This window comes from Kogia breviceps, chromosome 6 (assembly GCF_026419965.1).
Source record: "Kogia breviceps isolate mKogBre1 chromosome 6, mKogBre1 haplotype 1, whole genome shotgun sequence".
NCBI classification, from domain to species: domain Eukaryota; kingdom Metazoa; phylum Chordata; class Mammalia; order Artiodactyla; family Physeteridae; genus Kogia; species Kogia breviceps.
Window position 1 is genome coordinate 105,538,266 of NC_081315.1, and position 12,039 is coordinate 105,550,304.

At 40.6% G+C, this 12,039-nt stretch overlaps 1 protein-coding gene and 1 long non-coding RNA gene across 5 annotated transcripts in view; one reads left to right on the plus strand and one right to left on the minus strand.

Annotated features, from left to right (window-relative positions):
* LOC136794392 (uncharacterized) overlaps positions 1-7,691 on the plus strand; it is a 45,495-nt gene extending 37,804 nt beyond the window's left edge. The window contains exon 3 of the long non-coding RNA XR_010841115.1: positions 755-7,691. This is a non-coding gene — a long non-coding RNA (uncharacterized lncRNA). The remainder of the gene's footprint in view (positions 1-754) is intronic.
* The window catches only part of CC2D2A (coiled-coil and C2 domain containing 2A), a 136,590-nt gene that overhangs the window by 59,471 nt on the left and 65,080 nt on the right, over positions 1-12,039 (minus strand). For all 4 annotated transcript variants that reach the window (XM_067036370.1, XM_067036369.1, XM_067036372.1 and 1 more), the window contains 2 exons: positions 11,416-11,651; positions 1,080-1,257 (listed from right to left, as the gene is read on the minus strand). In XM_067036370.1, coding sequence (XP_066892471.1) covers positions 1,080-1,257; positions 11,416-11,651 — 414 coding nt within the window. The remainder of the gene's footprint in view (positions 1-1,079; positions 1,258-11,415; positions 11,652-12,039) is intronic.

Below are 12,039 nucleotides of genomic sequence, written 5' to 3' on the forward strand. Positions count from 1 at the left end.
TGCACAAGTGGTGGATGAGGATTAGTGATTTCTGCGTGGGTGGTAGATGGCAAACAAAGGCACCTGTGCCACATATTTGCAAGCCTAAGTAACATGCCTATTAGTATCATAAAAGAGAATCTGTCAGCATCATAAGAGAGGTTTCGCCATAGGAACAGCAAGCCTAAGACACTGTAGTAGATTGAATAGTGTCCTCTAAAAATTCATGTCCACCAGGAACCAGAGAATGTGACCTTATTTGGAAATAGGGTGTTTCCAGGTGTAATTAGTTAAAGATCCAGATGAGCGTATACTGGATTAGGGTGGGTCCTAAGTCCAACGAGAGAGTCCTTGTAAGAGACCAAAAAGGACTCACAGACATGAGAAGGCCATGTGTAGATGGAAGCAGAGATGGGAGTGATGCTACCACAAGCCAAGGAACACCTGGAGTTACCAGGAACTGAAGAGGAAGGGAAGGGTTCTTCTCTAGAGCTTTTGGAGGGAGCACAGCCCCACTGACACCTTGATTTCAGACTTCAGAGCCTCCAGAACGGTGAGAGAATAAACGGCTGTTGTCTTAAGTCACCAAGTTTGTGGTGCTTCATTATGGCAGCCTTAGGAAACTAAAACAGACACAAATAAATATATTGCTAATGGTGGCATTTAGGCTAGTGGGGAGCTTTATTTATTTGGGGGGATCCTAGCACCTATACCCCAACCCCCCATTATAACCACCTGTGATTATAGAAGTTGATTCTCTGGTATATTATGCTAGGATCTTGGTACAGCATGACGTTGAAGTTCTCCGATGAATGAGCCAGAGACCTCTCTACTGTCCCCCATCCTCCCTCATCCTCCCACCTCGTCTAGAGACACACACATGAGCACTGTGGACAGGTACTCTGCCAGCATTTCTAGGAGCCAAGTGGGGTACCAGATCTTTTCTGCCAAGACCTTAAGACGTACCCAGGAAGAGCTGACCTTCTGTTCCCCTTGAGAATCTATCAGGACACCAGCATAGCCAATGGATGATTTAAAACCATCTTGCACCTGTGATGACCAAAAATTCTTGGGACAGTGAGTATAATTAAAATATGTACCTGCAGTGTTAAACTCTCCGGCCAGTTGAATATTTGCAAGTTGAAAATCTGTCCAAAGTGAACACGGAAGTCAGCCCCAAGTGGCCGACTGTCGGTCCTGGACACTTCCTTGTTGTTGAAGGTCACCTTTAAATACAGCGAGCGCCTCTTGACATCCTCCCTTCGCAAGACCTCCACCCTGCAGAGTGAGACCGTTCACTGGTGGGTGAGTATTCATTTACTAAGTATAACTGGAGTGTTTGACAAATGGGCACTGACCAGAATAAGATACACTGGAGCTGGAGCTTCAGTCACTTTAGCCTTCATTGAACGAAGGCAGCCATAGGTCTTGCAGAGCTTAATATAATAGTATGTGTGATATGAAATAAGAGGCCCTGAAAAGGCCACAGGGGATTTAGAACTGTGCTAAAGCATCACTGTGCTACGGTCTCCTTAATTATTTCAAACAACCCTTACATTTGTATCCCAAAGTTTAAAGTAAACAGAATTATATTATTTGTTAAATGGAGTGAGTTCAGACCATAAAGGCTACTAGTGATTTATGTTTGGGTAGGATGTTTTAACCTAAAAATATAATAGCATATTGTAGCAGTTGGGTCAACTCTGCTTTTCCAAGATCCAAGCTTTTTCTTAACATTTTCTGATGGTGATTCACTGCTCACTGGCTGTAGGGGATTAAGAAATGTTCCTTATTTTTAAAGGTCATTTGAATCACAATAGAAGATAGGAGGTATCCTGGCAAGCATATCATTCTTTTTTTTTTAAAGGTCTATATTGGAGTATAATTGCTTTACAATGGTGTGTTAGTTTCTGCTTTATAACAAAGTGAATCAGCTATACATATACATATATCTCCATATCTCCTCCCTCTTGTGTCTCAGAGCTGATATCCCTGTGCTTTGTGGCTGCTTCCCACTAGCTACCTATTTTACATTTGGTAGTGTATATAAGTCCATGCCACTCTCTCACTTCATCCCAGCTTACCCTTCCCCCTCCCCGTGTCCTCAAGTCCATTCTCTACGTCTGTGTCTTTATTCCTGTCCTGCCCCTAGGTATTTCAGAACTATTTTTAAATTTTGATTCCATATATGTGTTAGCATTGGTATTTGTTTTTCTCTTTCTGACTTACTTCACTCTGTATGACAGACTCTAGGCCCATCTACCTCAATAACTCAATTTCATTTCCTTTTATGGCTGAGTAATATTCCATTGAATATATGTGCCACAACTTCTTTATCCATTCATCTGTCAATGGACACTTAGGTTGCTTCCATGTCCTGGCGATTGTAAATATTGCTGCAATGAACATTGCAGCATGTCTCTTTTTGAATTATGGCTTTCTCAGGGAATATGCCCAGTAGTGGGATTGCTAGGTGATGTGGTAGTTCTATTTTTAGGTTTTTAAGGAACTGCCTTAACTGCCTTAACTGCCTACTGTTCTCCATAGTGGCTTTATCAATTTACATTCCCACCAACAGTGTAAGAAGGTTCCCTTTTCTCCACAATCTCTCCAGCATTTGTTTGTAGATTTTTTGATGATGGCCATTCTGACTGGTGTGAAGTCATACCTCATTGTAGTTTTGATTTGCATTTCTCCAGTGATTAGTGATGTTGAGCATTCTTTCATGTGTTTGTTGGCAATCTATATATCTTCTTTGGAGAAATATCTATCTAGATCTTCTGCCCATTTTTGGATTGGGTTGTTTGTTTTTTTGGTATTGAGCTGTATGAGCTTCTTGTAAATTTTGGAGATTACTCCTTTGTCAGATTCTTCATTTGCAAATATTTTCTCCCATTCTGAGGGTTGTCTTTTCATTTTGCTTATGGTTTCCTTTGCTGTGCAAAAATTTCAAGTTTCATTAGGTCCCATTTGTTTATTTTTGTTTTTATTTCCATTTCCCTAGGAGGTGGGTCAAAAAGGATCTTGCTGTGATTTATGTCCTAGAGTGTTCTGCCGATGTTTTCCTCTAAGAGTTTTATAGTGTCTGGCCTTACATTTAGGTCTTTAATCCATTTTGAGTTTATTTTTGTGTATGGTGTTAGGGAGTGTTCTAATTTCATTCTTTTACATGTACTTGTCCAATTTTCCCAGCACTTATTGAAGAGGCTGTCTTTTCTCCATTGTACATTCTTGTCTCCTTTATCAAAAATAAGGTGACCATATGTGCATGGGTTTATCTCTGGGCTTTCTATCTTGTTCCATTGATCTATATTTCTGTTTTTGTGCCAGTACCATATTGTCTTGATTAATGTAATTTTGTAGCATAGTCTGAAGTCCAGGAGCCTGATTCCTGCAGCTCCATTTTTCTTTCTCAAGATTGCTTTGGCTGTTCGGGGTCTTTTGCATTTCCATACAAATTGTGAAATTTTTTGTTCTAGTTCTGTGAAAAATGCCATTGGTAGTTTCATAGGGATTGCATTGAATCTGTAGACTGCTTTGGGTGTATAGTCATTTTCACAATGTTGATTCTTCCAATCCAAGAAAGAGCGTGGTGTATCTCTCCATCTGTTTGTATCATCTTTAATTTCTTTCATCAGTGTCTTACAGTTTTCTGCATGCAGGTCTTTTGTCTCCTTAGGTAGGTTTATTCCTGGGTAGTTTATTCTTTTTGTTGCAGTGGTAAATGGGAGTGTTTCCTTAATTTCTCTTTCAGATTTTTCATCATTAGTGTATAGGAATGCAAGAGATTTCTGTGCATTAATTTTGTATCCTGCAACTTTACCAGATTCATTGATTAGCTCTAGTAGTTTTCTGGTAGCCTCTTTAGTATTCTCTATGTATGGTATCATGCCATCTTCTGCAAACAGTGACAGCTTTATTTCTTCTTTTCTGATTTGTATTCCTTTTATTTCTTTTTCTTCTCTGATTGCCATGGCTAGGACTTCCAAAACTATGTTGAATAATAGTGGTGAGAGTGGACATCCTTGTCTTGTTCCTGATCTTAGTGGAAATGGTTTCAGTTTGTCACCATTGAGAACGATGTTGCCTGTGGTTTGTCATATATGGCCTTTATTATGTTGAGGTAAGTTCCCTCTATGCCTACTTTCTGGAGAGTTTTTTATCATAAATGGGTGTTGAATTTTGTCAAAAGCTTTTTCTACATCTGTTGAGGTGATCATATGGTTTTGCTCCTTCAATTTGTTAATATGGTTTATCACATTGATTGATACGTGTATATTGAAGAATCCTTGCATCCCTGGGATAAACCCCACTTGATCATGGTGTATGATCCTTTTAATGTGCTGTTGGATTTTGTTTGCTAGTATTTTGTTGAGGATTTTTGCATCTATGTTTATCAGTGATAATGGCATGTAGTTTTTTTTCTTTGTGACATCTTTGTCTGGTTTTGGTATCAGGGTGATGGTGGCCTCGTAGAATGAGTTTGGGAGTGTTCCTCCCTCTGCTATATTTTGGAAGAGTTTGAGAAGGATAGGTGTTTGCTCTTCTCTAAATGTTTGATAAAATTCACCTGTGAAGCCATCTGGTCCTGGGCTTTTGTTTGTTGGAAGATTTTTTTTTTTTTTTTTTTTTTTTTTTTTTGCGGTATGCGGGCCTCTCACCGTTGTGGCCTCTCCTGCTGCAGAGCACAGGCTCCGGACGTGCAGGCTCAGCAGCCATGGCTCACGGGCCCAGCTGCTCTGCGGCCCGTGGGATCTTCCCGGACTGGGGCATGAACCCATATCCCCTGCATCGGCAGGCGGACTCTCAACCACTGTGCCACCAGGGAAGCCCTGTTGGAAGATTTTTAATCACAGTCTCAATTCCATTGCTTGCGATTGGTCTGTTTATATTTTCTGTTTCTTCCTGGTTCAGTCTCAGAAAGTTGTGCTTTTCTAAGAATGTGTCCATTTCTTCCAGGTTGTCCATTTTATTGGCATATAGTTGCTTGTAGTAATCTCTCATGATCCTCTGTATTTCTGCAGTGTCAGTTGTCACTTCTCCTTTTTCAATTCTAATTCTATTGATTTGAGTCTTCTCCCTTTTTTTCTTGATGAGTCTGGCTAATGGTTTATCAATTTTTTTAATCTTCTCAAAGAACAAGCTTTTAGATTTATTGATCTTTACTATTGTTTCCTTCATTTCTTTTTCATTTATTTCTGATCTGATCTTTATTATTTCTTTTCTTCTGCTAACTTTGGGGTTTTTAAAAAATTATTCTTTCTCTAATTGCTTTAGGTGTAAGGTTAGGTTGTTTATTTGAGATTTTTCTTGTTTCCTGAGGTAGGATTATATTGCTATAAACTTCCCTCCTAGAACTGCTTTTGCCGCATCCCATAGGTTTTGGGTCGTCGTGTTTTCATTGTCATTGTTTCTAAGTATTTTTTGATTTCCTCTTTGATTTCTTCAGTGATATCTTGGTTATTTAGTAGTGTATTGTTTAGCCTCCATATGTTTGTATTTTTTACAGTATTTTTCCTGTAATTGATATCTAGTCTCATAGCATTATGGTCAGAAAATATACTTGATATGATTTCAATTTTCTTAAATTTACCAAGGCTTGATTTGTGACCCAAGATATGATCTATCCTGGAGAATGTTCCATGAGCACTTGAGAAGAAAGTGTATTCTGTTGTTTTCGGATGGAATGTCCTAAAAATATCAATTAAGTCCATTTTGTTTAATGTATCATTTAAAGCTTGTGTTTCCTTATTTATTTTCATTTTGGATGATCTGTCTATTGGTGAAAGTGGGGTTTTAAAGTCCCCTACGATGAATGTGTTACTGTTGATTTCTCTTCTTATGGCTGTTAGCATTAGCCTTATATATTGAGGTGCTCCTATGTTGGGTGTATAAATATTTAAAATTGTTATACCTTCTTCTTGGATTGATCCCTTGATCATTATACAGTGTCCTTCTTTGTCTCTTGTTATTGTCTTTATTTTAAAGTCTATTTTGTATGATATGAGAATTGCTACTCCAGCTTTCTTCTGATTTCCATTTGCATGGAATATCTTTTTCCATCCCCTCACTTTCAGTCTGTATGTGTCTCTAGGTCTGAAGTGGGTCTCTTGTAGACAGCATATATATGGGTCTTGTTTTTGTATCCATTCAGCCAGTCTATGTCTTTTGGTGGGAGCATTTAATCCACTTACATTTAAGGTAGTTATCAAATGTACATTCCTGTTCCCATTTTCTTAATTGTTTTTGTTTCGTTATTGTAGGTCTTTTCCTTTTCTTGTGTTTTCTGCCTAGAGAAGTTCCTTTAGCATTTGTTGTAAAGCTGGTTTGGTGGTGCTGAATTCTCTTAGTTTTTGCTTGTCTGTAAAGGTTTTAGTTTGTCTGTCGAATCTGAATGAGACAGAGTAGAATGATCTTGGTTGTAGGTTTTTCCCTTTCATCACTTTAAATATGTCCTGCCACTCCCTTCTGGCTTGCAGAGTTTCTGCTGAAAGATCAGGTGTTATCTTCATGGGGATTCCCTTGTATGTTGTTTGTTGTTTTTCCCTTGCTGCTTTTAATATTTTTTCTTTGTATTTAACTTTTGATAGTTTCATTAATATGTGTCTTGGTGTGTTTCTCCTTGGATTTTTCCTGTATGGGACTCTCTGTGCTTCCTGGACTTGATTAACTATTTCCTTTCCCATATAAGGGAAGTTTTCAACTATAATCTCTTCAAATATTTTCTCAGTCCCTTTCTTTTTCTCTTCCTCTTCTGGGACCCCTATAATTCGAATGTTGGTGTGTTTAATGTTGTCCCAGAGGTCTCTGAGATTGTCCTGAATTCTTTTCATTCCTTTTTCTTTATTCTGCTGTGCAGTAGTTATTTCCACTATTTTATCTTCCAGGTCACTTATCCATTCCTCTTTCTCAGTTATTCTTCTATTGATTCCTTCTAGAGAATTTTAAATTTCATTTATTGCATTGTTCACCATTGTCTCCTTTGCTCTTTAGTTCTTTTAGGTCCCTGTTACATGTTTCTTATATTTTCTCCATTCTATTTCCAAGATTTTGGCTCATCTTTACTATCATTACCCTGAATTCTTTTTCAGGTAGACTCTATTTCCTCTTCATTTTTCTGGTCTGGTGGGCTTTTACCTTGCTTCTTCCTCTGCTGTGTGTTTCTCTGTCTTCTCATTTTGCTTAACTTACTCTGTTTGGGGTCTCCTTTTCGCAGGCTGCATGTTTGTAGTTCCCATTGTTTTTGGTGTCTGCCCCCAGTGGTAAGGTTGGTTCAGTGGTTTGTGTAGGCTTCCTTGTGGAGGGGACTGGTGCTTGTGTTCTGGTGGATGAGGCTGGATCTTGTCTTTCTGGTGGACAGGACTGCGTCCGGTTGTGTGTTTTGGGGTGTCTGTGACCTTATTATGCTTTTAGGCAACCTCTCTGCTAATGGGGGGGTTGTGTTCCTGTCTTGCTAGTTGTCTGGCATAAGGTGTCAAGCACTGTAGCTTGCTGGTCATTGAGTAGAGCTGGGTTTTAGCGTTGAGATGGAGATCTCTCGGAGAGCTTTTGCCGTTTGATATTATGTGCAGCCAGGAGGTCTCTGGTGGACCAATGTCCTGAACTCGGCTCTCCCAACTCAGAGGCACAGGCCTGACACCCGCCCGGAGCACCAAGACCCTGTCAGCCACATGGCTTAGAGGTAAATGGAAACAAAGAAGAAACAAGGAATGAAAGAAAGAAAGAATATAAAATAAAATAAAAAGTTATTAAAGTAAAAAATAAAAAGAATTATTAAAAAGTAATTAAAAAAAGAAAATGAAAGAAAGAAAAAACAGAGGAACCAAACCAAAAAACAAATCCACTAATGATAACAAGTGCTAAAAACTATACTAAAAAAATAAAAAATAAAAAAGGACAGACAGAACCCTAGGACAAATGGTAGAAACAAACCTATACAGACAATATCACAGAAAGAAGCATACACATTCACAGTCACAAAAAGAGAAAAAGGAAAAAATATATATATTAAACAAAAAGGAAGGGAGCAACCAAATCAATAAACAAATCTACCAGTGATAATAAGCTCTAAATACAAAACTAAAATAAACATAAAACCAGAAACAAATTAGATGCAGAACGCAAACCCCAAGTCTACAGCTGCTCCCAAAGTCCACCGCCTCAATTTTGCAATGATTCATTATCTATTCAGGTATTCCAGAGATGCAGGGTACATTAGATTGACTGGAGATTTAATCTGCTGCTTCTGAGGCTGTTGGGAGAAATTTCCCTTCCTCTTCTTTGTTCACACAGCTCCTGGGGTTCAGCTTTGCATTTAGCCCCGAATTTAAATTTTGGCCTCTGTGTGTAGGTTGCCTGAGAGCATCTGTTCCCTGCCCAGACAGGAGGGGGTTAAAGGAGTGGCTGATTAGGGGGCTATGGTTCACTCAGGCCAGAGGGGAGGGAGGGGTATGGATCCGGGGCCAACGTGCGGCGGCAGAGGCCGGTGTGATGTTGCAGCAGCCTGAGGCGTGCCGTGCATTCTCCCAGGGAAGTTGTCCCTGGATCACGGGACCCTGGCAGTGGCAGGCTGCAGAGGCTCCCGGGAGGGGAGGTGTGGATAGTGACCTGTGCTGCACACAGGATTCTTGGTGGCTGCAGCAGCAGCCTTAGCATCTCATGCCCGTCTCTGGGGTCCGTGCTGATAGCCACGGCTTGCGCCCATGTCTGGAGCTTGTTTAGGTAGTGCTCTGAATCCCCTCTCCTCGCGCACCCCGAAACAATGGTCTCTTGCCTCTTAGGCAGGTCCAGACTTTTTCCCAGACTCTCTCCCGGCTAGATGTGGCACACTAGCCCCCTTCAGGCTGTGTTCAGGCAGCCAAGCCCAGTCCTGTCCCTGGGATCTGACCTCCGAAGCTGGAACCTCAGCTCCCAGCCCCCACCTGCCCTGGCGGGTGAGCAAGCCTCTCGGGCTGGTGAGTGCTGGTTGGTGCCAATCCTCTGTGCGGGAATCTCTCCACTTTGCCCTCTGCACCCCTGTTGCTGTGCTCTCCTCCATGGCTCCGAAGCTTCACCCCCGTCGTCGCCCCATCTCTACCAGTGAAGCGGCTTCGTAGTGTGTGGAAACTTTTCCTCCTTTTCCTCCTTTTCCTCCTTCTGCACCTCCCAGAGGTGCAGGTCTCATCCCTGTTCTTTTGTCTGTGTTTTTTCTTTTTTCTTTTGCCCTACTCAGGTACGTGTGGAGTTTCTTGCCTTTTGGGAGGTCTGAGGTCTTCTGCCAGCTTTCTGTAGGAGTTCTGTAGGAGTTGTTCCACATGTAGATGTATTTCTGATGTATTTGTGGGGAGAAAGGTGATCTCCACGTTTTACTCCTCCACCATCTTGAAGGTCTGTCTAAGCATGTCATTCTTATAGCCAGGAAGTTCAAAAAAATCAAAACCTTCAAGAGAGGTCTTCAATTTTATGTATTTGCAGAGATGCCCACTACAAATTCCAGTTATTGGTTAAGCCAATAGCAACTCAAGTTTGTTAAGGAAATTAAAAGGTTAGAACATAAAAATCTAAAACAAACTCAGGGTTTTTTGGTTGGTATTTTTTTTAAATATTATGATGTATAGACACAACATAACACTTATCCTTATAACTATTTTTAAGTGTACCATTCAGTGGCATTAAGTACATTATTCACAATGTTGTGCAACCAACACCACTGTCCTTCTGTAGAATGTTTTCATCATCCCAAATAGAAATTCTGTACTCATTAAATTGAGTGGGTAGTTTTAACTTTTTACCTCTCCATAATTTAGGCCCATCCCAGGCATGAAATTGCTCAGTTGACTTGATTTTTTTTTTTCTATAGAAGACATTTAACAACAAATCTTGAGAAATATCCAAGACCCCCAAATACTTCACTCAGGGTTTTTTAGAGGCTTATTCCCAATACTGCAACCTCATGCCACCAACAGACCTAAAACACCTCCATCTTCAGCATGGCCCCCTTTGACCTGATGGCCTGATGAAGAGGGTGGCTTATATTCACTGGCTTGGGGCAATCTGGTTTATAGTCTCCAAGCCTAGTGAAAACTCAGAAACTTCAGACTGAGGTATACATTCTTGGTCAAAATGGGACTCACCATAAAGGATTATAAAATCAAGCCTAAATTTTCCCTTTAAAAAACATGCTCAAAATCACATATTTTGAATGTTCATAACAAAGTTATATGGTATAGTAGTTGTCGCCTGAAAGTAGCTAATTTAGTGCTGGGGTAATTTAGTTTACTTATGTATAGCATCTGAATTCTATGAAGTAGAGAGAATACATGAACATGCACAGGAAGCTACAATGTAAAAGTAAGTTATTAGCATATTAATAGAAGAATAGAATAGAATAGAAGAAGAGAATCTGAAACTAAGCAGATTGTGGGGTCTTATAAAGACATCCTGCTTAACCCCTGCATCCTAATATCTCCGATGCTGACTTCTCACTTTCTATGGTGGAGTACTGAAGATTCAAGTCTGAGATATACCCTGTGTTCATGATAGGTCTTCTGGGTACTGGAGTATTAGGCCTGGGATCTGGTGGTAATAATTATTTCAATATATTTCCTTTAATAGATAACAGTATGCTTTAACCTGCATCAGAATCACCTGGAAACCTTGTGAAAACACAGTTTTCTGGGTCCTAACCCAGAATTTCTGATTCAGCAGGTCTCAGTAGAACCTGAGAATTTCTAACAAGTTCTCCAGGGATTCTGATGGTGCTGGTCCTGGGGTTACACTTTGAGACCCATCTCTGTAAAGTATAGGAAAGAAATAAATAGCAAACTTAAAATATTTTTATTAAATTATAAATTTCTAAACAAAGGATGAACATATATATGTGTGTTTGAGAACTTATTATATGTATAGATTTATAAACGTTATATAACTTTTAGGGATCACATACGAATGACTAGAGATATAATTCTACCAGATCTGGAGGGTGTGCCTCAGGTGGCCTTGACTTTATCTCAAACTATAGGGAATATCCACAGTTCCTTTGGGAGGCTCTGTGAGGCCTTCAAAGAGAGCAGCTGGCCTAGGAGCAGCTGAAATCAAGGGCCAAGGAGAGATCTGGGTGTCTGTGCCAGCAGTGGACAAAAAAGACACACTGAGGTTACAGATAGAGGCTCCAAACCAGAAGCCATGCAGGCAGGCACTGTGCAGAGTGTCCCCTACAGGCAGCTTCCGGTAATGAGCTCCTGAGGGGCCAATGGTAATGTGTTGGGCAGGTGATCCATATGAAATCACCAAAATCTGGACAAATACCTGCAATTTCATATCGTCCAACCTAATAAATATCTACAGAGACTTCATGATTCTCCTGATCATTCCATGTCAGTCAGGAGATGTACACTCCAAATGGTGCAGTGTGTGTGTCACATGTCAACCTCATTCATGTTTGGAGCATCTGCTCACCTGGGACACTGGTCGTTGGGTGTCACGTTCCCTGCAAGGCTCAACTCTGGGACCAGCGTGGGCTCCCCTGGCCTCCTCCGGCTCTGGGCTGCTCTCTCCCTCACCTGTTGCTCTATCACAGCCCAATCTGTGGGCTCTGGAGGGACAGGTTTCACAGGCTCCTCCCCGGGATCTGGCTCCTTCATCTCATCAGGATGTTCTTCGACTGCTTGTTTCTTTTTCTTCTTTTTGGCCCTCTGTTGGGTAAGAGGCAATCTTTTGTCAAACAGGAAGTTTGGAATTTCTTTGAAAAGCACAGTCTTCAGAATCAGATAGACCTGGATGCAAACCCAGCTCCACCTCAACCAGCTGTGTGCACTCAGGCATTTCACTAATCCATATGACCTCTCCATGCCTCAGTTTTCTCATCTACAAAGTGGGAATAATTGTAGGAAACATTTTCCAGGTCTCTTGAAATGAGGTAATGTCTGGAAAGAACTTATCACAGTGCCTGGTCCCTAGAGAGAGCTTAAAAAAGTTAACTATTCATCTGCTCATTAGTATTGGTTCTAAAGACCAAGGATACATCTTTTTTTGGCTGCACATGCAGCATGTGGCAGTTCCCCAACCAGGAATTGAACCTGT